Consider the following 26,435-nt stretch of genomic DNA (forward strand, 5'->3'; position numbering starts at 1 on the left):
GACATCTGCCAGCTCACTGAACTCCTTGCAGCCTCTGTTTCACAGGACAAATCACTGAGCACTCTTACAATGGTTTGCCCCACGCGGGCAGGCTGGAGGAATCTTCGTGAAGAACAACCAGCCTTCATCCTCCCACCCCTCACGTCCACATGGATGTTCACCCGCCCTTCTCCCGACGCCACTGACAGCGACCACTCCCTGCCGAATAGTAGCTCTCAGCTTCATTGTGTGTGAAACTCATCCGGGCTGTTTGCTAAAACTGCAATTCTGGTCTCCAGCTCAAAGGATTTTGATTTACTAGGCTTAGGAGAATCTGCATTATATGGCTGTGCTGTGTGAGTGACGCCCTTGGAGAAACAGCTCTCTAGAACTTTCTTCTGTAAGAATAAACCTGCCTATCTCCTGTTAACTTTGTGGGTTGGTGGTCAAGTCTGCCATATTAAAACGGAGCACTAACGGGTTAACGTGTTCCCCATTCTTGGAAAGCATAGTTATGTTTAATTTTATTGGGCATTTCTGAAAAATGATTATAAAAGATGAGCATAAAAGTGGGGATTTCAGGTACCGCAGCTGCTCCGAGGAAAACTGCCCGCGGGCTGTCACCTGCACCCAGGAGCAAGCCTTCTACGTCAGGTGGAAGGCAAGAGGTCTGGGTACTTCTAAGATTTGAAAGGGGCAGGATAATTTTCTCGGATTAAATGCAACATGTGAAAAATACAGGGGGAAAAATGGGAATTCCTTAAAAATGAATCAATTATCAATTATTTTTGCGAGTTAAAGTTCCCCATAAGGAAATTAGACTCCCATCAAGATTGAAATGCTCTTAAAAGCAGATTGAAAATACAGGAAAAAGCAGTCTTTCAAATTTTTATGTTATCGTAGACCAGGCTTTCTCCACTCAGCACTTTCCTCCCTGTGTGTGTTTAACACGTACAATGAGCCTCACCCAGGGCTACGTCGTGACTGATACTAAGATGTATTCTAAAGCACGTGGCAAAACTAACAAAAGTCTACACTGATGTTTAGAACTTGGCGGAGAATGTGACAAAATGAACAGATCATGGAACAGGAGCCAGAAAAACAGTCTACAGCTCACTGTGCTGAGTGCTGGCTCTGCGACCTTGGGCAAGTCATTTATTTTCCAGGACCATCATTCTTTTCTTTTGTGCAATGAGGTAGCCCAAAGAGTTTCCGCTGCAGTGAAAAACTAATCTGGAGTCAAAGACACTAGGTTAGGATCTGGCTTCTTTGAGTTACTGGATTTGGGAGTTCAGGATGTCATCTAAAAAATCAGTTTCTCTTTTCTTATCAGTAAAATGGAGATGATAAAAAAAAAATCTTTACCTCACAGGGTTGTTATAAAAGATAATGTTAAAATCCTTGTAAATTGTTTTAAAAAACAGAAAACTGTGGTAATAATAATAATTATTATTCCAGAGTAGATTTTTTTAAAAACATTTTCTGTGCTGTAATAGAAAAGTTGTTACAACAAAATTCTGGATCTTAGAAAATGGGATTAAAAATAGTTTCAAAATAAATTTATAATATATAGTCTAATGTATGAGTTATATAAACAGCAGTTTCAAATATTTGCATAGCATTTTCATTTAACCAATAGCATAAGAAAAACAAATAGTTAACATAGATATATCTACTATATAGGAGTAAATGTAGGTAGGATATTTATTTACATTAATTTATAAATCATATATAAATGTAAGCAACTTATGTATTGGATGTGTTGAAAAATTGAAGAATTGCATTTGGAGAGGGAGGTGTTGAGATTTTCCATCCATAAAATGCAACAAATAAATCTGCTGAGACCCTCACTATGATACTTGGTTTGGAAAAATAGTTTGTTACTCTTATGACAACTAGAGCATTTGGAAGGATAAACTAAATGTCCACTCTTGGCACAGAGAAATAAGACACCTCCCCACGCCCTTGTCACTTACCAAAATTCATGATGCTATGAGCCAGCCCCCAAGGGAAAGTGTAACTGTGACCCATATAAGAATTGACAAGCCAGGAAAGGAAATTCACCACCAAGTGTCAATGGGCTCAAACATTCAATGTCTATGATCTTTGAGACCAGGTCTGCACAAGGGGTGTTCAAGTGCTACAGTCATAATGATGCCAAAGGGGTAAGGAAAGGGCCACTTTGGAAAATGGGAAGATGTTAAATCTGGAAGTCAATGAAATAAAAAAATGTGGACCATTCTCTAATTTTGGTGAAAGGAGCTGAAATGGCCAATGTTTTAAAGCACATGATTTTTTTCAAAAACATGAAATGTCTCTTCTTTTTAAAGAGGATGGTTAAAACAGCAAGACTTTGAGCACTGATGTTTCACGCAGGTTTTAAATATAGGGCTCAGCCTGTGTTTTGGTGCATTAACTGTGAGAATTCAGGGGCAGGAAACAGTCTCCAGCCCCGGTTGAGATATGCCATGAACAACATATAACCATGTTTTAGAACCAAGGGGAAGATTCATGCCACTGGGTCTTGAAAAGTATCAGAAAAAAACAGCCCTCAAAATGCAAAGACAGCCAAAGAGGTTACCTGAGAGCTAAATGCATTATGTTCCAGACAGGGAGAAACTTTCTCTTTCATTCACTAGAAACCAATCACGAATTCTAATCAAGCCAGCATCCTGCCTCACCTCGTGTCGAGAAATCTGGGCTTGCAGCTCCTGGATGTTACTGGTGGCCACAGGCTTATCCTCAATCTCTCGGTGAGCTCCTTCTATGAGCTGCTGGAGGTGCTGCATTTCTTGTTCATACTGTTCATACTGCATTACAGCCTCCTTTGGGGGGAAGAAAAGAGATCCCATAATTATCTTTCTGTATCAATAACTATGTTAAGTAATTCTGTGTTGCTCCCTGACAAACTACTGTGTTAACTCCTATTTACCTGTGCGTCTAAGAAATAAAGAAATGATGGGTAAAATTCCTAGGTCATTCAAATCCTCAGCTTTACTCAGATATTTCAAAGCCTTTCCCCTAAATCATTTACCAGGATTGTTCATGAATTCATAGTTAAGTGGCTAGATACGCTGTCTTCCCCTTATTCATATAGTCCTGAAGATGGCAATGTCGAGGTCAAAACACGGGAAGAAGCAGTATGAAAAACATGATTATTTCATTTTTCCACAAGAAATACTGATTATATATATAAGGGCCTTGGTAAGTCCAGAGTAGAGGATTTAAAAAATTAATTAAATATCACTTCTATCCCCAGGAATTTAGTGTTTAACAAAGTACAAGCTACCAGTAATATAAGGAGTAGGATAATTGCCCAAAAAGGCCATTAGCAATTTAATGAGAGGATACATATGCAATTGTTGGATAAAAATGATAAAATCTGAGTTGAAATGACATATGAGGTAAATAGTGTCATATCTTCAGAGCCAATGATTTTTCTCTTATTAAAGAAACTAAGTTATACTTGGGTGTACTTCCCAGACACAAAAATGCATTTAGTGCATCAATAAACTGAAATACGAAAAAAAAAAAAATCTGTAATATATGCTACCAGTAAAGTCATATTACAAGGTTCTAGATGATGCTTAGATGAATAATGAGATAAAAATAAAACTGAATATAAAATTAACTTATATAAGTTGTTCTTATAAAAAAAAATCACTAAAAGAGAGTTTTCACCAACGGATATCTTCTATAGAACTTTTCTCGAGGCTTTTGTGAGCGATCCAAATGGCAGCATTTCCTCTCCCGAGTTTACATAACCGTAGCAGTCCGCCCCTTTTGCCAGCTGGGCCCGCGCTAGGACAAGGCACCAGTGGCCTATGGGATGCCCTTGCGCTGGGGCAGGGCCACGCACTTGCCTGCAGGACGTTGCACTGCTGGATGGCCACGTGCTGCAGCCGGCTGGCCTCCTCCTGCAGCTGGAGCGCCGCGCGGCACAGCGGCAGGCTGGCCACGACGTCCTCGGGGATCCGGAGCGCGCTCTGGCTGCTCTGCACGGCGCGGACCTTGGGTTTCAGCGACTCCACCTCGCACAGCAGGTGCTGGAAGTGCGAGGATATCGGTCAGCGTTTTATACGGAAGCGCTCCTTTCACGAGCAAGAGACACTTAAACTAGAGCGAGGTCCCAGACCATACACATCTTCCAAGAAACGTTACAAAAAAGCATGTCTACGCCGTTGAAACTATAACTGAGTGTAGACATCATTTTTCCTAACTTGCCTCTTTTAAAGATCTAGCAGCAGGTCCCCTGAGTCATTTTTGCTTACCTGCCGGTGAGAGAGTTGCTCCTTGAGACTAAGACGCCCAACTTCTGGAGAAGTCAGGGTTGTCTGGGCTTGCTCCAAAGCCACTTGTAAGTTTTTTAGCTCTGTTTCAAATTTTTTCATATCCTGCAGAGGAAAACAATATGAATGTCAATATTTAAGCACCTGAAGTCCACACTCACAGGTGAAGGATAACAAGACAGTCTAGAAGGCACATCGGAGATGAGCACTAGATCTCCACTATAAAGCCACCGTTGTTCTTCTAATGACGGGCTTTTGAACTTAAACTTACTACTATTATTACTATTATTTTTTATTTTTACCTTGGCAGCATCTTGGAGATTCTGCAAACGCATCTTGATCACCTGCCGCAATTCCTCAGTCTTCCGTCCCAGTTCTGCCACTTGGTGACACATGTTTTCTATATAGTACACACTAGAAAGGCACTGTAACTTCTCAGTCATTGCTTCCAGATCGCTGTGAATTTCTTCAGATTCTTCTAGCATGGTCTACAGTGAATTATTAATATTCATGACATTGACAGGTAGGCAGAGAAGTACAGGTACTTAACATGGTGTGATGTAGAGACCATCAGACTAGGAAGGGAGTCACATCCCACGTGCACTGCGTAGGTAGGTTCTGTGTGCCCTCTCGTGGTTGAACCTTCACACCCCTGTGCCCACTCCCCATCTCCTGTTACCCCCATTTCACAGAAAAAGACATCAAAGTTATAAAGTGGTGGACCATAAGGCTCAGGCTCTGCCCACCACCCAGGCTGATCCCTGCTGAGCGTCCGGATATGCTATTCCAGCTGGGGCAATGCTCCGCACATCCGGTAGCTTCCCCAGTCGCTGGGCCTCCAACCTTTGCTCATACATATTTAAACTAGAGAGATGCAGTTCAGCTCTCATATTTAATACCTAAGATCTAAGTGTAGCTCACTCTAAGAAATGAAAATAAGACAAGAGCATTGCAAACAAACAAAACAGCTTTTATCACTTGCTGGAAGTGAGAGAAGGGTGTAGACACAACTTAGGATACCAAAAGGAATAAAACACCCCCTCGTCACTGAGCATAGCACCAGCTGCTGGGACTGATGCGAACAGAAATGGGTTGATAACCGTGTACTGTGCACTGCCTGAGGAGCGTGAAAAGAAGAAAGGGTTGGGGAAGACAGAGATGAGATGAAGTTTCAGCAAGACTGGAGAAGGCTTCCCGGAAGAGTCACAGCTGAGCTGAGCCAGAAGGAAGCTTGCGTTTTGACGGACGGGGGAGAAGAAGAAAGGTATTTTATGCTGACGGAGCAGCACAAGCAAAGGCACAGGGGTGAGTGCACACATAACGGGCAGGTGAGTGATGTAGAACGAGGACAAACAGGAGGTAGGACATTATTCTTTAAAAATATATTTTTTAATTTTTAAAAAATAGAACACCTTTTTTTTCCTCACAATAAACATTCTATGTAAATAAAATATTCCATAATCGCATCCTGGGGCGAAAACTAAGTAAGCTATACCTGCTGTTATGTGTGGGTATATTTTTAGGTAACTGAAATCATAATGTACCTACAATTGTCCATCTTTCTTTTTCCCCTGACATTGGAAACACGCATTTTCCCTCTGTGCACCGTGTTTGGAGAAGCCCAGGCAGCTGTAAGGACTCCCTGAAACAGTGTGTGCAGGTGAGCGCTCTCCTGAGCGTCGGTGTGAGGTAACCACCAACACCTGATCTGCCCACCTGCCCTCCACCCGCCCAACTGCCCCCCAACAAAATTCCTGGGAATCATTGCTGGCCCCTCCCTTTCTGCCACCCCCAGCCACAGTCTCCAAGTCCGGAATTCCGGCTCCGTGATAGCCCTTGCTTTTGTCTTCTCTCGGCCTCCAACGAAAGGCCTTGTCATTTGCTTCTGGACTACTACCCCTCCCTTTTATGGTGTCTTCCCTTCATTAATCTGTTTTCCACAGCCATCCTTCTTAAAATACAAGTCTGTGCTTGTCGTTTGCCTACAGAATATCTGTCACAGGCTTCAGAGTGAGTTTAGGATAAAGTCCAAGTGCTTAACAGGCTTTCACGATCTGTCTCTTCTTGGCTCTCTATTCTGACCTCTGATACTTCTCTCCTCCAGCCCTCCTCCCTGGACGGCACCTTCCAGTGCCTCCAACAGAGCACCTCTCACTCCTCCCACTACAGAGTGGCATGGCAGTCTTCCAGGACTCAGCCCAGAATCTCCTTGTCCTGAGAAGGCTTCCTTAGCCTTCTTCTCAAACGCGCTGGGCCGTCTGGGTGGAGCACCCTCCTTGGGTTCCTTCAGCGCCTTGGTCCCTGCATGCCTGCATTGGTCGCACTGTGTCTAATTGTCTGGGTCTCTCTCTCTATCTCCATCCTCCCATTAATTACCAACTGCCTGGGGGCAGGGACAAAAATATTATTTGTATTCCAAATGCCTACCAAAATTCCTAGCTTTGGAAAATACTTAACAAATGTTTGTGGAACAGATAAACGAGTACAGGAATTATTTTAAAAGAAAAGCCCTCAAGGCTGCTTTGAAGATTGCATTCTATTCCATTATATCCAAAAATGCACTCAGAAAAATGAGTTGACAGTTAAATTTCCTTTAAAATTCCATTCTAGTCATTAATACTACATAAAATATTTTCTGCATTTGGATCACAGAGTGGGAACATTTTGATGATCATGATCCATTTTGCCAAATGGTTCTCAGAGAGATTTCACCATGTTCCTAGGAGTGTTTGAGAGCATTTAACTTCCTTTAATATGAACTTTAAAGAGTAGTGTTCACTTGATAGTTAAAATATTCTCTCTTAAGTTTGCATTTCTAGATTTCTAATGATGCTGAATATTTTCTTCATTGTTTACAACTAGTTCTAACTTAAGTCTTGTCTGTTGATATGTAAGCATATCCTTAAGTAGAAGGTTGGAGTTGTAGAAAGAAGATTTCTTGAGAAGGGTGTGTGAGATTGATTAGAGAGGAAAGATTGTGGTACAGGGAAACCAATTAGAGGCCTGTTAAAGAATGACAAGGAGAAAATGAGGCTTTGATCTAGGACTTTGTCAACTGGAATGAAAAAGGGGATGGATTTAAAAGACCAGAATAAAAGACAGAGAAAATCTAAAGTACTTGAGAATATCCATGTAACTTAAAAAGCATTCTGTATTTTATTGCAAGATAACTGGGCTATTAGATACCTATACCTAATTCAAGCCTAAGTTATAAAAGGATGAAATAATTCCCTGGATGACATGACCCAGAGAAAACATCAGAGGAAATGAAGTCATGTGGCCACCTTGAGATGTGGACTCATGGCTGGTTCCCAGCTGCTCCCTCCTTCCTGTGGAAGGGCAGGCGACTGAGGCCAGGCAGAGGGCTGAGAAGGAGGAGGCGTGAGAGTTCAACACCCATGTGCCAGATAATGTGCTTACTGTCTGTCTGCACAGGAGTTACACCATCTGGTCCTTGTGGTAATTCTGCAATATAAATCAGTTACATCTCCATCTTATTGATGAGAAGACCGATTTCAGCGAGGGAAAGGAGTTTCCTTTGAATCGCACTCCCCTACATGGCAGAGCTTGGTTTCCCATCAGTCTGACGCTAGCTCACATAATATTTTTATACATCACTTTATCTCTTCAGTGGGAAGAATTTTCCACCATATCCCTGTATATAACTGTTTCAAAGAAGCTGCAAAAAAGGGACTATTTTTGGTCTTGGGAAAGGAAAGTCAAGGGGAGATAGAGGATATGCATTTCTTCGTATAGTTTTACAAAATTTCATGCATAGCTACTTTCTTGCAAACCACTGGACAAGCCATAGGGCTACCTGAGCTTCCTTTTTTTTTATTGGGCACCTACAATAATTTAACATCATGGCCCTCTAAGTTCTCTGTCTGTCTAGCCAGTTAAATTAAGTGGCTCTCTTACTCTTTGAAAACCCTTTTTCCCAAAGTTACCTGATGGGCAATATATTGTTCCCGAAGTTGCCTTGCAGAATTCCACACAATCTTTCCATGGACCAAGACTTTAGCTTTGTCAATCCACTTCAAAATTAATTCAAGCATTTCATTGTATTCTTCTAAATGTGATGTTGCCTAAAAAATCAATGAACATTTAGATAACAAATGTAACCTCTGCTTTTTGAGCTAGAAATCAATCTTCTGTTTCTCTTTGGATACAACGGTCCTGGGGGTTGATCATTATATATTATCTGAGATATTTAAAGTGTCAATGTAAGAAATGTTCAAATCTGCAGAGAATTTTTACTAGTTTATTTGAGCCCAACTGATGACATATGCCAAGGAGGAAGATCTCAACTGTTGCAGAGAATAACAGTTTTGCATCTTCTTTTAAAAATTAAGGAGGGGACCTAAGGATGACTGGAGAAAGCAAGGTGGGGATTGGATTACAGCATAGTTAACAAGATTAACAAGATTATATGCTCTCTTGAGGGCGGTTATGCTTATTTCAAAGGCGTGTTACCCTAGATGCACAAGAACAACAAACAGGGCTGGTTTACAACCTTTCACTAAAGAAGTTATAGGTCTGGGCTGTGACTACCTACCATGACCTGCACAGTTAGGAATTCGTGATCAGCACCCTTGAGGTAACTTTTAAAAGAACCCCCCTTTTTAATCTACAAAAAGTATGTCCTTGTTGAAAATATTTCAGGAGCTTCCCAGTGACTTTAGGATAAAGTCCAAGTTCTTAATATGCTTGAATAATCTTTCTTAAAAAAAAAAAATCTCTATTCTCATCTTTTATTCATCTACCTAGCTCACCTGTATGCCTCCCTCTTCCCAGACTCCACCCTCACTGAGTAAGGAGGTGACAGGTGGGGATTATGACATGCTGGGTTTCAATATTGTAATTCGTTGGTTGCCAAATCCTGGTTAACTTATCTCTGGTTAGACTCAATTAGCAAAAGTCCAGTCTATACTGAACAATCATGATGGATGTGTAACCTGAACGTATTAAGTAAATAATAGCTATTATATAATATCTATAAATCAACACACTTATGTTACTTTAAGACACTTGAATTCACACAAACTGCTTTGTAAAACATGTGAATGAATGAGTAGTCATTTTACAAAATACTTCCCTGGTTTACAAAATCTTCACATCAAAATTACATTTACATGACCGCCTTTGTCAATGAATTTATAATACGGTTTGATATAAAATAAAGGCAGGTTTATGTCTAATTCTTAAAAATACAAGTGTGGTATGAAATAAGCTACTCTTAAATTACTCTCATCATTGTCAGTATCACCTTTTTATTTATTTTTGAAAGAGGAAAACGGAACATAGAATTTCTGCCCTGGGGAATTTTGAACACTGGCCAGAACACATACCTGACTGAGCTTGGAGAGCCGATTCTCCGCCTGCCTTACGGTCTGCTGGTGAAGTTCAGTCATTTTTCCTATCTTCTTGGCCAGGGGCTTACCCAGCTGGCCATTCTGCTCCGAGAACTTCTGCACGGCTTCATCCAGCTCCATTAACTTTAAATTACAGGCATCTAATTTCTCTCCCAGCACCTAGATGGTTGTCAAAATGAAAGAACATAAGACTACAGGAAATGAATTTCTCCAGATTTTGCAAGATCAGAAGGATGGTATTTTACATGTTTTCATAGAAGCCAAATGCGATAAAGAATAATCCTACCTACCATGATCAGGTCATTTCTATTTCTTCAGTTGGAAAGGCAGCGCAGGAGGTTTTGCAAAGCTGCTGTTTACTTCCTATGAGGCTGAGAGACCTAACATTTTCCTTCTGCCCCACCCAAAAGGATTAGTCACTCAACTCACCAGCAGAGTGAGAACAGATTTAGCTCCTGAGAACATCCTTTATTTTGAAATGCACATTCTTGTATTCCTAACTCATCACTTAGTTCCCTGACATTATCCCTGCTTACCCACACATGCACGGACGTATATTGGGGATTGGATTTATTCAGTAGCCCCCATGTGTCCCCACTTCTCTTTCCTTACCTTTTGCTCAGCTGTAGCTTGAACTAAATTATCTGTCTTTGCTCTCAGCGTCGTTAGAATAGTTGTGAGATCTTTGGTTATCTTCTGAATTTGCCGGCTGAATTCCTGGCTCATGGCCTTGCTCTGTCCAACTTGCTTCACTTTGTCCTGGATCTACAGAATCAGTGAGAACACCAACACCAATTGTGGTTAAAATTGGGTAACAGATACGAAGAACCCCAACATAGAGGTGCTGAGGAGAGATTTCAGGTGGTCAGTGCTGCTTTGGCATTGATGAGCTTTGTCAAACCGGCCACATGCAATTATTGTGCAAACACTCATGGTTTTCCATGCAGCCTTACTCCCACGTCTTTATGCATTCACTGCACGTCTCTCTGCTGTTTCAGCAAAGGAACAAGCAATGCACGTACAGGGATGCGCTCGTCAAATGTTTACAGACCATCCACAGATGGCGGTGCCGATAGCTGAGTTTGAATCTCCATTTATTAACATTGTGACCTTGAGCCCAAGGACTCTCCTAAGCCTTTTTCTTCATAATATGCAAAACCCCACCAGATAATTGGAACACACAGGTTTGTTTCCAAGCACCTTTTCATAAGTAGCTGTTAATGATCTGGTAACTCCTTTTCTAGCTTTGCAATTACACCCTTACAGTATGACAAAAAAGCATTCAGCACATCCAATGGTAGGAAGGTGAAAAGGAGCAGTTAACATTTACATGTCTCTAATGGCTTTGCCTTGATTTGATAACAAACTTTCATAATTTTGTTTATAACAAGATGACCAAGCAAAGATGGTTAAAAAAAAAAAATCTCTTTTTATATAAATGAAAGGCTAGAATATATCTGGCAGAGCGCCTGGTAGCCTCGGAGCACTAAATAAATATTTGTTGAACACATTATATATATCTTATTTTTTGTTGTTTCTTTAAGTCTTTTTTTAGGGGGGGGTGAGGGGGAGATAAGGAAAAGCAGATAAGTTAATTTTTTAAAAGTTTTATTTATTTTCAGAGAAAGGCAAAAAGAGGAAGAAAGAGAGGGAGAGAGACATCAACTGGTCGCCTCTCACACACTCTCAGCTGGGGACCTGGCCCACAACCCAGGCATGTGCTCTGATAGGGAATCAAACCAGCACCTGTATGGTTCACAGGCCAGCGCTCAATCTACTGAGCCACACCACCCAGGGCAAGTTATGTTTATTTATATGACATTATTGTTCATATCTGTGATCATCTGATGTGTTTTCTTTTTTTGCTTATGAATAAGACCTCTAATTTAGTATTATTGTTTTATGATTTTTTTTACATCCCTGTTTCCATGAAGATATGACTGTGGAAATCGAGAACTCTCGTACAAGAGTATTAAGCCTATAAAAGAATGTAAAGTCACTCTTTCTTGGTCACGGGTTTACCTGGTCATGGATAGTTCCGAGGTCCAATGCCACTTCAGCTAACTGAAGAGAGAGTTCAGAAGGTAATATAGCAGAGAGACCCAGATACTTATTCTTCTGCTCCTCAGCCACTTTCTCAATGTTCTGTCGATGAGTGGTGGCTTCCTTTAGGAGAATCTGAAGAAAAGATCAAAACAAGAAATTTCTGGGAGCCTAATGAAATTTTCATGGGTACAGAGCAAGACTATAGACTGTCCATCAATACATGATTAAGTGTGAAATTAGAGCAACAACTTGAGGAAAACCAAACTTCTCTTTAGCCTCTGAATAAGAAACATGTCCATTTTATATAGAACAAACAATTCCATGAAATAATACTAAAAGCCTTTTATGTAACACATTTCTGAAAATTTTAAATTCATTCAATATTTCATTGATTGTAAGTAAATGTACCTGATTAAAATCAGGGTGATTTTTTTTTAAAGGGTGGGCATAGGGAATGAGGAGAGTTTTGTACCTGAAGTTCTTCAAGTTGAGCATCTATTTCTATTGTTGGATTCCCCAAATATTCCTTTGTTTCCTGAACCCAAGATTTCACAGAATTGATTTGAGTCTCCACCATTTCTCGGTCCTTCAGCTCCTGCTTCACCACCTTCCCATGATTCCTGACTGTCTCCTGCATGCTTCAGAAACATTAGAGGAAGAAAGGAGACGTGAACTGGAAATGAAAGGAACCCCCTAATACAGAGCATCATATTATCAAAAAAATTAGACATTTTTTAAAAAGTGAAATCGCCTATCTTTTTTGCAAGGAAATACACTTCTTCCACACTGTCAGATAATTGTAAGTAAGACTTAAGTTTAGTTCAGTGGTTCTCAACCTTCCTAATGCCGCGACCCTTAAATACAGTTTCTCATGTTGTGATGACTCCCAACCATTACTAAAGCACAGTGATTAATCATGAAAACAATACGTAATTATATATATGTTTTCTGATGGTCTTAGGCGACCCCTGTGAAAGGGTCATTTGACCCCCAAAGGGGTGGTGACCCACAGGTTGAGAACTGCTGGTTTAGTTCAAGTATAGCAGAAGAATATACATCACACAAATGAACGATTTATCCCCGGAAAACGGAGAGTTGACACATTCTCATGCCAGTACATTGTAATTAATTTTCCTATGTAGAGTAAACTGGGCATCGCTTGTTTATTTCCTCTCTGAGAATCTCCTCATGTGGCGCAGGGCCATCAGCCTTTAGAAGTAACGTGCAAAGTGTTACCGGAATATTTGTGGCTGTTAGAAACCAGTCTCGGAAGGAAGTCACGCTTTGGAAGTTTTACCGTTAATAATGTTCAACACCCAAACTATAAGTCTTTCCTTGAGTGGACATACATTCGGTTACAAAGTTTAAATAGATGGAGTTCAGTTATCCGGAACTCATCTATAACTAGAGAGGCAGATATAGGCTACACATGAATAGTATTAGTTAATATAGCGGTTAAATTATCTGCTGACATTTCTTCTTCTCTGGCCCAATGCGTGAACCAGGCGGGTTGGATATCATTGCGTTTAACTTCCTCTATCTTCTAAGTTCTAAATGGCTTATTTACCTGGACTTTGGTATCATCCTTGCTCCAGTCTCTCTGTTACCCGATTGAACTAATGAATCATCGAGCTTGTTCAAAACTAGGTTCTAAGTAGCTCTCAATTGTTGAGCTTTCAATCTGTGTCTCTCATGAATTGCTGTGTCGCCTAACAGGTCCCTGAAAGTGACATGTTTACTTCCAAGGTTTCTTCCATGCTTTTCCTGTTTGCAAAACTCTCCTCCCCTCACTGCCTCGGCCGGCCTGCTCTGTCTTCAGCTGAAACACCCTTCTGCAGGGGAAGCCCTCTTTGGCTGCCCTCCTAGGGTAGCTGCCTCTGCTTTGGGTTCCTGTCCCACCCTTTCAGGCTTTACCCAGACAGCTTTGGTAGTTGCCCATCTCTGCTGCATGACAGTCAACAGCATGAAGGTACACACTGACTCTCTTCATCCCTGTATTTCTAAATACTACTGGATATGTGTCTGTCCAATAAATAATGAAAGAGCAAAGAAAAATGAAAAGCAGAAAGCAGGGATGACAGAAACAGATCCCTCCGTTGCAAGGTGGCACGATGGAGCACCCGCAGACTGTAAAGCACACTTATCCCTTTGGGTCCTGGCCAAGGTCAGCAACAGAGCATGAGGGGTAGATAATTACTTCAGGCACTGATCTTGCATGGTTGTGATTTCCTGCGTGGTGGGGGGCTCTTCCGCAGGGGACGGGGCGGCCCCATCTGGAAGCAGGCTCAACGCTTGCTGCCTTAGCATGCCCAAGGCTGACTGCTGCTGCTCCAGCTCCAAGCTGAATGTGTCGTGGTGTTCCAGAAGAGTTAAGAGCTCCGCTTTGGAGGCCTTCTCTGCTGCACTTCCTGGTAATTTATCTTGCAGCTGATTAATCATTTCAGTGGCTTTTTTAACCTGATGAAAAATGTATATAATATAAAGCTCAAAAATAAACTGAAAAAGAAAAGGGGGGCAATTTCAAGAAATACCACATCTGACACTAATGCATCAACGTTTGTTAAAGATGATGGTGTAAACCTGAAATTTCAGGAAAGTAACAGCTGAACAAGCTCCTTAACATCAAAAGAAAGGCCATCTTTACAATTCTGGGCTTAAAGCTTTAAGCTCATAATAATATCAGGACAAGCAGAGACAGCATAACATAGAAAAGAACTTTTTAAAACTAAAAGACAAATGTTAAGTTACCACAAATGTGTTTCTTTGATTTATAAAGAAAGATGTGGCGTAAAGCACTGAATACCGCTTAAAAGACGAAAGAAATTAATATAACACTTGGGAAATGAGATAAATTCCTGCTCATTTCCATGGCTAAGAAAAAGTATTTGGTAATTTTTCAGGGCCAAGAAATAAAGTTTCATTAAGAATCTAGTAAATGGAGGAAAGTGTTCTTCTTTCAAAATCTAATTTCTTGGTTTTCTTATTAATATAATTAGATCCTGACTTGGAACTAAACTGCACATTGCATATTCTATGTTGCTTCATAATTTGGTTTTCATGTCATTAAAATAGAGATTTGAGAAAAGCGTTTTATTTTCCTAAAGCCAATTTCAAAAAAAAGAGCAAAATACACGACCACCAGGGAGAAAACAATAATTCGAGCCCATCAATAAAGGAAATTACCTTATTGTTAAAATTCTTCCACTCATCCACGGCATCTTCCAGAACCTTCTCCTGGTCCTGGGCCACGGCGCGGAGCCGCGCCCAGCGCTGCCAGACCGTCGTCATGGACCTGCCTATGGTGGCTTTGCTTGAGTCATTCCCAGTGGTTTCCAGGTGTGAAGCTTTACCATCCAGGGCCCCAATTTTCTCATGGAAAGAGTTAACCACTGCCACTAAAGCCTGAGGTGGGGGCGGAGAAGAGGTGTGGGGGGAAGAGATTTCTTTTCAAAAGTTCTGTGGATTTGGATAAAGCCCAAAGTTACCTGCAAAAGGAATTGTTGCAACATACATTGCCCCCTCCAATCCCCCCCTATAACTTACTTTTACATTGAATTCTTTTTTTTAATAATTTATTTATTTGTTTGTTTATTTATTTTATTTTTAGAGAGAGGGGAAAGGAGAAAGAGAGGGAGAGAAACATCACTGTGTGGTTGCCTCTCACTTGTGTCCCCAACTGGGGACCTGACGTGCAACCTAGTCATGTGCCCTGACTGGGAATCGAACCAGCACACTTGGCTCGCAGGCCGATGCTCAATCCACTGAGCCACAGCAGCCAGGGCTTACATTGAATTCTTAATTGATTTAGGTTTGGATTGTTTTAAAGAGGTAAGGTAAATATTTATTTATTAAAAACAAAAGTTTGAGATGAAATTCTTCCATTTCAAAAAAACACAGCAAAAATGTAAGTCAACTGAATTTAGTATTTAAAGATGTTATATTCTACATTGTAGTGCTGTGATCAGCATTGTAATGCTGATGGACAAGTGAGGCTCCCATAATGTTCTAGATAGCCTTTTATTCTGAAACAGAATGTAGTGGTAATATTATTTCTTTGCCTTTGTTTCTCTTTCTTCTTATGACTGAAAAAAAATTACTAGTACTTTTCTCTTTATTACATAGAAAGCAATAAACACAGATGAGGAATCCATTGAATGGTTCAGTTAAGATTGTTTATTTGGCAAGTGTTTTCTGAGTGTCTGCTGCTTGTCAGAGACTGTACTAGACAGTGAAATAGCAACAAATCTTTGCCTTCATGGAGCTTAACATTAGTGGAAGAAACTTACACCACCCTTCCAAAAAATTATGTTAACTGATGTCACTTGGTGGTGAGTCCTGTGAAGAAAAATAAAGAGAATAAATGGTTATTTTACAGAGAAGTCTCTGAGAGTAGGTAATATTTGAGCAGAGACCTGAATGAAGTGAGCCCTGTTTTAAGATTGTGTATTTACTAAAATTAGGAAGAAAATTATGTGTAATCATTGTATGCTTCTCTATGTGCATTTGGCACAGGGTAGCAAAGAACACTTGGATTTATAATCATCTTGGCAGTTTTCATTTGGGAATGAAGCATCTTAGTACCAGTAAAAGAAGGTCTAGGAGGCAAATGCAGTGTTCTTTTCTGACAGGTGAAACCTATACATGACTTACTTCTTGTTCTAGGATGTACACTGGTAGTTCATGCAGTTCACTGTCATGTACAGGAGACAGAGCTGAGTGTAGCAACTAGTATGTTCCTTTCACTCTTTAAAAAGTACGAGATTGTTTCTATAATATCACTTACTAGTCACCATGTAAAAGAAAGGTATAGGCTTTTAATAGGAAGGCAAAGATGATTAGTAATAATACCATAGATTTTGGCTACCAGATTGTCTTAAAATATATCACTCAGTGTGACTTAATATTACTACTACTGGCAGAACAAATATAATGTCTCTTTAAAATTAGAAATTTGAACGCAGATAAAAGATTTAAATGGAAAACAGACAAATGTAGTAGGAGATAGTGGTTATGTCTGCGGGAGAAGCATGAGTGTGTGGCGCACTGGGCTTCATTGATGTTGGTAAATGATCCTCCTCAGGCAGCATGGGTAGGTATGTTGTGTTCTCTTTAAGTTCTTTACATATATATTACCCTACACATAATATTAACATACTCTTACATATATTATACTTTGCATATATATTAACATACTTCTTATACATGGAAAATACTCCTTATTTAATGATAAAATGTACCAAGAAAAAATCATGGGACAATTTTCCCCCAACTTATTTTCAAAATTCCCAAACCTACAAAAAAGTTGAAAGAAAATACAGGTAACTAATGCCCGTATACCCTTCATCTAGTCATCAGTTAACATTTTACCATATTTACTTTGTGTGTTCAGAGAAGGAAAACTCTGACCCCAAAAAACCTCCGCTGCCTTGCGGCATACCTCTTCAGGGAAAAGGCTAAGGGAGTAAACCCCGACAGAAAATCCGGAGCCGGAGTCCCTAAGGCGGTTTGACGTTGTAGTCAACACCGGCAACTCCTGCGGCGCACCTGAAGCCAAGCTGTATTGACTCCGTCTTTCCCTTGGACCCTTCAGCTGCGAAGAGAGGGGGGGTCTGCTGCATGGGCAACAGCAGACCCTCCATATCACCCTGCCCAGGCTCTGTAGCTTCAGCTTCACTGGAGAGGACACTCCAGCGTCATCGCAAGATGTCGATTCAACACGGGAGGAGACAGATACCGTGTCACTCCCGAGTCGGACTGCACAGCCATTCTCGGCGGTGCAGATAGACTCTTAAGAAGCTACACCATCGTCTCTCGAGATGGACGGCTGCCGACGACGAGTGCTGTGATATATGAGGGAGACGCAGCTACTAATTTTTAAATTGTATTTAAATGTATGTACTGAATGTACTGAAATACTGAAATTCACTGTGTCACACTTTAGCAGAAGCAATTGCTCTGAATGTCTTTTTAAACCCAGCTCTGCGTTTCCAACTGAAATCCTAAAAATGTGACAGCATTTAACTTAAAACTGTTATGAAGCAGGCGTAACGGATCCTTTTCATACTCAAGGAACGTAGGTGGAAATGATGTATTGACCTGCCTCTGCAACTATGGCATTACAGAGACCCACAACAAAGACAATGAAAACACATTGAAAACAGCAATAAAACTAACCTTGTTTTCTGACAATTTTTCTTCTGCTTCATGGCTGGAAGACGTCTTCAGTAAAGAAAATTCAGACAATTTCTTTTCCGCATCATTCATCAATTCGATAACCTCTTCCCTTGCTTTCTGGTAATCCTGCCACTGAGCTGCACATCTTGAAAAAAGTCCAACAAAAGTCAATAAGCAACATCAAACCACACATTTCTATGCAGAGCTCTGATGTCAAAATGTCTAGTGGTACTGAAGAGAGAAGAATGCATTTTCATGCAGATGTACACCATTAGTATATTCCTGCTTCCTGTGGGAAAATTCACTCTAAATCACATTATATTTTACTAGAATATGGGAAGCAATTCTACTACCTCTGCAAGAGATCTAATTGGGCGTGTGAGTCCTGGATTATCCTCTGGCTCTTCTCTTCCAGGGAAGCCATTTTCTGTGCGAGGTCCTCTTTTCCAGTTGGCTTGATGAGCGGGTCCAGGTGGGCTACCAGGCCTTTGAGCTCCTCCAGATTGCTCTGGAACTGATCCTCTGCACTGAAAAATTCCATGTGGCTTTTGAGAGTTTCCTCTGCACTCTCCACATCGAGGCCATTGCCCGCCAGCTGTAACATTTCATGGGCATCCTCAAGCCAGTCGTTAGCTGCTTGAAATACTTGATAGTACCTTTGACATTGGCTATATATTTGAGTCAGAGCAGCCTGAAACATAGTAAATACAAACACAATCAACTTCAATTGCCATGTGTTTGCAGCAAGTAATTTTTCCATTTCCTTTCCGGTCCTCCTCTACGTGGTTGTACATGTATACGTGAATTGAAAAGTTGGTGAAATATTTTTATCCTTTATTTTTGCTCCTGCTAATCTTGCCATAATTTTAGTATTAAGTTGAAGTAAGTAAACAAGGACAGAGATGAAAGAAATTTATACTGGTATCTTGCTTGACTGGTTCTGAAACTTTTCTCTCTCGCATATATATGTTATAATATATTTGTAATACTGCTTAGTAATATGTGGCAGACTAAATATTTAGCAAGGTGTAATAGTGCTTCAGTTGATTAAAAGTGTAATAACACCCACGGAAATGTAAACCAGTATAGTCACTACGGAAAACAATATGGAGGTTCCTTAAAAAAAAAAAAATAAATAAGTAAAAAAAGCAACTACCAGCAATCCTACTTCTGGGGACTTACCCAAAGGAAATGAAATCATTATTTTAAAGAGACATCTGTACTCCCACATTCTAAACATACTCTCACTTGTTTTTATCCCCAAGTAAAGTCATGATGAATATTCTAGTCTTGTTTCTTTGGTGCTACAGGGAAGCAAGAGAAGATGAAGCACTTCTCCCTGAGTGATACAGGGTGAGTGATGGGGGACCCCGATAAAAAGGTGGCTCAGCATCAGGGTCAGGGCTGCATCATCCACCTGTGTCTCTCCACTTTGGAGCTTCTGCATCCAGCGCTAATCTTAGAAATGGCAGCTTTCACATTGTTTTGAAAAAGCATCACTCATTATTCACTGCTAGTTTATTTCATTATTGATGTACTCACCATGGTATTGATTCTATCAGTGCTATCATTTATTACCTCTCCTAAAGGTGAGAGATAGCGGAGCTTACTGTACTATAGCTAAAGAGAGGTCCACATGGAAATCACATGAAATGAATACCATGTCCACAAACAATAAAACATCCTTTTAGGTCACTGTTGAAGATGCTTTTACGTAGTATCATAAAAGAAACACTTAAGGAAGCAACTATAACCAACCAACCAAACAAAAAACCCAAACCCAAACCAAACCAGAAACAAAGAAATGCCTCACATACTTACAAACAAGCAGAGCAGAACAAAAGCCCAGAGGAGCCCTATTACACTGACCTGTCGGGCGCCTAACGCTTCCTGAATGCCTCCATCCAGAGCTGAGAGCTCAGCAAGAGCGCACTGCAAATCCGTGGAAATCAGCTCCTTGGCTTTTGTGAATTTCTCCTTCTCCTTGTGACTCAGGGCGTTCATGATCCTCAGGCTGGACTGGACCTCCTCCTGTTGCATTTGGACCTTTCTGATCTCCTCCTGGATGTCCCGGAGGTTCAGGTCCACGCACACCGGCCCGCTCAGTTCTGCCTTCACGCCCCTCAGCCAGTCCAAGGAGCGGCTCAGCTCCGTCTGGAAATCTATACTCTGCACCATGCGGTTCTCACACTCCGTCACCGTCGCACTGACGGCCGACGTCAGCAGCTTTAACTCCTCTTGCCAGGCCTGGATCTGATGCTTGGCTTTCTCATAAGCTGAGGGATCGAGGTGTGGAACAAGATCCTCAAGATGCATGGCCACTTGTTCCAGCAGCGCTCCCGAGTCCTGCAGGCTCCCTGCCAGCGAGTGATACAGCTTGAGCTTCTCGTCTGCGGGCAGCGTCTCCTCATTCACCTTGGAGAGCTCTGCGTTCACAGCCTCGAGCTGTTTCTGTAGCTGGTGGCGCATCTTCTCGTGCTCCCGATAAGTGCTGCTGGTGTCTTCCAATAAGCTAACTCTTTGTTCTGTTTGTCGCTTCAGCCGGTGGTACAGAGTGACAAGCTGCAGCATCCTGTCTGGCTGCCAAGGCTGCCCCGTGCTGCGAAAACTTTCCTTCTTCTGGTTCAGCTCAGCCACTGCCTCCCCGAGGCCTGCCACCTCTCCCAGAAGAGCTCTGCAGGCGTCCTGAAGACACAGAGCTTCTTCAACAACCAGGTTGGCGGGGACAGGGCTCATCTTTAAGAACTGGTCTTCCAGTTCGCTCAGGGACCGGGTGGTCAGCTCAATCAAGGAAGCGTATTCTTTCCGAGCGAGGATTGCTTCTTGGACCTTATAGAACTTGTCTTTAGCCAAGGCGACAATGACATTGAATTGCAGGGGCAGGGCATTGAGCTTTTCACTGAGGTAGGAGTGATCGACTTCATTCAGTGACGGCAACATGGCCTGGCCCGTTCTCTGGAGTGTGAGCAGGAGGTTTTCATACTCCGGAGATTGCTCAAGGATGTGCTGATATTTGGCCAGTTGTGTGTGAAGATCTGTGCTCTCGTTCATTAGGTTGATTTCCGGAAATGTAACAATATCTGCTTGTTTTAGCCAGTGGCAAGCTTTGTCGAAATCTTCCTTAAAATGCTTCCTGGAAACTAAATTCTTCTCTAGGTCTTGTAGCCTGTGGCTGCACTTCTGTAACACGGTGTCGTAGACGCTCTGCAACTCCTGAAGCTTACCCAGTACTTCGCTCTTTTCCTGCTCTGTGGTGCTTTTCATTAACTCACGGCCCTGGGCCCAGAGGCCAGTGACTTCGTTCTGGTAAGTCCTGAGGCTGGCTTGAGCGCTCTTGCACGTTTTAACTTGTTTGCTCACATCGTCTGGTAACAGGCAGATGTGCTCGCGGAACATTATCTTCCGCTCGTGCTGCTGAATTTGGCTGGTGGCCTGGAACACCGCCATGAGGAACTGGGTTTTCTCGGACAAGGTCTTGTTTAAGTACTTCCGTCTCTGGCCCACTAAGTCGCTGAGACAGTTCACATGCCTCTGTGCGTCAGAGAGCACCTTCTGGATTACCTGCCGCTCGTTGAGGCCGAGATCAGCCATCACCCTGTCAGCGTCCTTTATGAGTGATTTCAGCAGCATCTGCTTGGCCTCAAGTTCACTGCAGATGGCAAGGTGGTCCATGAGAAGGTTTGGAGCCATGTCGGGTGGGGGGCTCTGCCTGAGGGCCTCGGCAACGTTGGGCTGCTGCTCCTCTGCCCACTCCATCAGCTCCTGAAACTTGGCCTGCACCACGTTCAGTTCCTCCAGGTTAGTGACCGACACTTGGATTTTCCTTTTAACGAGGTCCTCCAGCTGAAACCAGCGTTGCTCAAGGTGACTTGTCTGTTCCTTGACTAATTCTCTGTCATCTAAATTCAGATGCTCTATTATTTTCTGCTTTTTCTGTTTCAGGTCTTCAATGGCCTGTTTTCTCTCCTGCAATGCCAACGCTAGCTTTTTCAGGGCTTCCAGGTGGTCCGCTGTGCTCTCCGCGTCGGATCTATGAATATATGAAAGGCATCGACGCAAATTAGCTAACTCGGTATCTGCACTTGATCCTACCATGTTCTGTTACACTTGACCATTTTCTTTAAAAGGATGTTCTTAGCTTAGCGTTTACTGACCCAGGTGCTGTAATTAATATGGAATACAAGACTCATATATTTGAAGTTAAGCCAAAACAAATTGCTTAGATACTACTTTTCTAGTCTTCTTCTGGCTCCTACTGCCTTCCCAATACATCTAACATGTACTTTCGGATTCTTCCTCTGACCCTTATAAACTGAGCAGGATCTGCACATAACAAGATCCCCGGATGATTTGTGTAAACATTATAAACACTGAGAAGCACTGATCTATGCATTCTTGAAAATGGCACTTAAAGAAATTAATAAATACTCCATGATGTATGCGCTTTCTTGGGAGAAGAAGCCCCAGTGAACAATCACTATAGTGCTAGACAGTACAATATGCAAGACAGAAGCAAGTGCTCTGCCTGCCACTCATTGGTGAACCTAGATATTTTGGGGTTTCTGATTAGAAATCTTTAAAAATAGGTGTGAAATGCAAAGAATCCTCGTTCTTTTGACTACAAACATATGAGAAAGTGAAATCTTGCTTTTTCACTTACAAAAAAAGCCCTGGCTGGTGAAGCTCAGTGGATTGAGCACTGGCTTATGAACCGAAAAGTTGCTGGTTTGATTCCCAGTCAGGGCACAGGCCTGGTTTGTGGGCCAGGTCCCCAGTTGGGGGTGCACAAGAAGCAACTGATTGATTTGATGTTTCTCTCCCTCTCTTTCTCCCTCCCTTCCCTTCTCTCAAAAAATCAATGAATAAAATATTTTTTAAAAATCAGTTCAAGGTATGAGGAACAGCGCTGGGAGGCAGTAGGATGAGTTCTGTGTGGGCCACACCAGGTCTGAGGAGCCTGAGGGCCAACCAGATGGAAGTGCTTACTGCCAGCCTGAAATATGGATTTTTGCTGACATTGGCTGGACTTAGCCCAAAGACCAGTAAAATACTCAGTATTAAGAAAAAATTTTATAAACAAACTAGAAAATAGTATACCTTCTCCCAAAAGACCGCCTGATTTAACTCTACTTAGAATTATTTATTCAGTTTTAATGACTGCAAATTAATAAATTTGCGCAGAGAACATGCAGATTTTAATACTTAGAGTGATCAGAAATATAGAAATATTTCCATATGAAGACTCAGTGTGTGGGGAAGGGGAATTATTGCTTTTCAAAGAAAGGGCCAAGAGGAGTTCAATCACTACAAAATCATTGTGACACAGATTAATTGAATTTGGTTTGTTTGTTAACTTCTCTAATACCACACACAAATGCAAGACAAAACCTGACTGAATTACAGAGAATTATTACTTACAGACTTGATAAGAAACCTATGGAACAGAAAGATTAATTTCATTGATTTATAGGTGATAGTACTATAACTGGGAATTAAACAACATTTGAAAGATGCCTGCAATATTCTTGGAGGTCACAGAAAAATGGTGCTGTTATCAAACATTTCTCTTTCACCCCCTGGTTAAATTAACACTGAGCACGGAGTACCACAGCGCTGGATCCATGTGACAACATGAGTTTCTTTGTCATGTTTTAGTGATATTAATAATGATAGACAATAGATGTGAAAAACCGAAGAGAGACCTTTCACATCTGTATAGAGATTAAGACATTTCTGGCTTCGTGCCTTGGTGACTCATTGGAGAATGGCTATTACCTGGCTAAGTTATCCCATTCTGTAGTAAACTTTTCCAAGAACACTTCCACGACATTCATGCAGTCATGGTAATCTCTCGTCCTCTGAAGATCCTCTTCCCGTTGCACACACAGATTGTTAGACTGAAGACACAGATCTAGCCACTGGTCATTCAAATGACTGATTTCCTTGTGTTCAGGAGACTCCTGCTTCTTGGTTAGTGTATCCACCTTTTCTGTAATTGCGGTCACTGATGCCTGTTTGCACTGTAGTTTCTTAACAAAATCCTGAAGGATAACAAGGACAAGTAAGAAACATGTAATAAACTCCCCAAATAAATATAGAGTGAAACACAGACATAATATGTCTAGCACTTTAAATAACTAAAGACCAAATAATGAGTGAGTCATCAGGGACAAAGAGAAACCAAAAATTATCATACAAATTTTTATGAATACAAATTTCCAAGTGTACAAGGATCAAAGGGTGAAGGTGATATTTTCTTTTATTGTGTAATTTTGAACAGTATAAAGAAAGACTGAAAAATGTGAAACAATATTATATTCACTAAGGGAAAAGTTAATATCATAATATTTTAAAGTACAGCCTTAGTTTCCTAAAAAAATCTGAAGTTCATGCTTTTGAGAAAAAAAAACTATATCATCTCTTTTTATGGCATCCTGTTATTTTCTGCACATACAAATAATATTTCAGTAGAAGCTATAAATGGCTTGTTCTCACAGAGAAAAAAATCAAACTTAAAGTTTGTTAAAAATCTGGTATAACTTCTAATCAAGTTCAAATCATCTTTTATTAAATTATATGTAAATATAGACTAGCAATTATATTTCTATAATATTTTAAATCTGTTACATATTAATTGATATGTATTTTATATATTAAATATGTATACAATTAATTAGTACCTTGGCAATCCTACAGTTTCAACAATGTTGTGGATGGAAAGATGATAACTAATAGGGGTTTGTGTGTGTGTTTAGTGGCAGAGGCTTCCGGCTCTGTCAGCTGGACCACAGCTGTCTTGTTCAGGAACAAAGTGCAAAGTGAGTGGCCTTTGATGCAAGTGACCAATTGGAGCTACAATAAAATGTTTGAATGTGTATTTGTTTTTAAAAATTTTTATTTTTCAATTACAGTTGACGTTCAACGTTATATTACTGTCAGGTGTACAAAATAGTGGTTAGACACTTATGTGACTTCTGAAATAATCCCCCTATAGGTGTAGTGCACTTAACACCATACTTACTTATTACAATATTACTGAGTAAATTCCCTGTGTTGTACTTTAGAAAAGCTTACTTTCTGATCTGTCCTTTCCTGGCACCGAATGAAGTTTGTTCTGATTCTACTTTATTCTTAACTAGCTGTGCTTATGTTTAAGGCCTGATGGACACACACCCATCCTGGCCTCCTCCGTCTCCCTGGAGACCCACGAATTCCTACCTTTACTTGGGAAACCATGTTCTGGGCGATACTGAGCTCCAGTTCCGAGTGCCTCCGCTTCATATTCTGCAGCTGTTGATCGGCGTCCTGGAGGTAAATCCAAAGCTCAGCCTTCATGTGCTTGATCTCTTCCCAGCCCTGAGTTAAGTTCTGTGCCTGGACAAGCCTTTCTTCAATCTTGAGAGAACAGAGGCAAGAGTCAGCAGCAATAGAGAGAAACATGTAGGTCCAATGAATCAGAGATGCAATTCTTCAGCCTGTCCATGCATACACAGGCCAATACACATGCACACATGTGTGCACACACACACACACACACTGTGATAAGTCCACACATAATTCTTTATTTGCTTTAAAAAAAGCAGATTTTCTTTTTATATTTAGGTTTTCTAAGGACTTTCTATGTCTATGACATGCCATATGATTTCAACCAGTTTTAGAGAAATTTTAACAGTGTATTAGGTCAAAAGTTGCCCTAATGTTTTTTCACGTTGGACATTTTCAACATCTAACTCACAAATTTAATCTTAAGGTTAACTAGAAAAGACTTATATTGTTCTCTATTCTACATTTGTTGTTACTCCTTACAAAACTGAGTTATTGTTTTAAATATATATTTTAGATCGGTTTCACTGGTTTTTAAAATCAAATAATTTATTTCAAAATATCATTTCTGTAAAATATATATGAATTATTGCATTTTCATAAGGATTTAAAGACATATTTGATTTGATAATATACAAGTGGAAAAGCTACATTATTTTAAGACATTTCTTTCTTTGGGTGATTTTACTATTCTGTAAATATTTAACCAATTAAAAACCAAAAATCAAGTCTTATTTTTTTTTTTAAATGCAGAAGTGTTACAAGAGTGTCAGGAGGCAGTGCCAAACACAAGGCCCCGTGCTGCCATCTGTCGGCTGTGACAGGTACTGCTAGCCATTTCCACCCAGACAGATGCAGCTTCAGAATCCTTCTCAACACCAGGATGTAATGGCAGGCTCTTTGCCATTTCTAACATAAAGCAAGAACCAGGAACCCCTTCCATATTAAGTATCCCTAAAGAAAAAGATGGGAAGGAGAAAACGAAACAAAACAAAAAAGAAAAATTAGGAAAAGAGAATGGTAATTAAAGAGAAAAAAGAAGAGGAAAGAAGTGCTCATGATTTGCAGATGAACGGGACTAAAAGTTTCAGTTCCAATTCAGCGGCGCCAGGATCAGAGTGTGCCTATGTTTCTGTGACTTAGCTGAAATTCAAATATCTATTTATCACAATCATCATAGGAGTTCTAGAGCAAGAATATTTCAAGGAGATATTTTTTTGAAATGTCACATCTAACATTCAAGCAAGAGAAT

The 26,435-nt window shown here is 40.8% G+C and overlaps 1 protein-coding gene across 1 annotated transcript in view; it reads right to left on the minus strand.

Annotated features, from left to right (window-relative positions):
- Positions 1 to 26,435, minus strand: part of SYNE1 (spectrin repeat containing nuclear envelope protein 1) — a 423,836-nt gene that overhangs the window by 157,490 nt on the left and 239,911 nt on the right. Inside the window, exons 75-90 of the mRNA XM_090279990.1 lie at positions 25,079 to 25,255; positions 23,636 to 23,901; positions 19,730 to 21,890; positions 18,214 to 18,551; positions 17,861 to 18,005; positions 14,870 to 15,088; positions 13,884 to 14,143; positions 12,159 to 12,324; positions 11,663 to 11,818; positions 10,253 to 10,405; positions 9,617 to 9,799; positions 8,216 to 8,353; positions 4,571 to 4,756; positions 4,251 to 4,373; positions 3,843 to 4,025; positions 2,661 to 2,804 (exon numbers count right to left, since the gene is read on the minus strand). Coding sequence (XP_090136116.1) covers positions 2,661 to 2,804; positions 3,843 to 4,025; positions 4,251 to 4,373; positions 4,571 to 4,756; positions 8,216 to 8,353; positions 9,617 to 9,799; positions 10,253 to 10,405; positions 11,663 to 11,818; positions 12,159 to 12,324; positions 13,884 to 14,143; positions 14,870 to 15,088; positions 17,861 to 18,005; positions 18,214 to 18,551; positions 19,730 to 21,890; positions 23,636 to 23,901; positions 25,079 to 25,255 — 4,998 coding nt within the window. The remainder of the gene's footprint in view (positions 1 to 2,660; positions 2,805 to 3,842; positions 4,026 to 4,250; positions 4,374 to 4,570; positions 4,757 to 8,215; positions 8,354 to 9,616; positions 9,800 to 10,252; positions 10,406 to 11,662; positions 11,819 to 12,158; positions 12,325 to 13,883; positions 14,144 to 14,869; positions 15,089 to 17,860; positions 18,006 to 18,213; positions 18,552 to 19,729; positions 21,891 to 23,635; positions 23,902 to 25,078; positions 25,256 to 26,435) is intronic.

Source organism: Furipterus horrens, unplaced genomic scaffold (assembly GCF_987537825.1).
Source record: "Furipterus horrens unplaced genomic scaffold, mFurHor1.1.pri manual_scaffold_6, whole genome shotgun sequence".
Lineage (NCBI taxonomy): Eukaryota > Metazoa > Chordata > Mammalia > Chiroptera > Furipteridae > Furipterus > Furipterus horrens.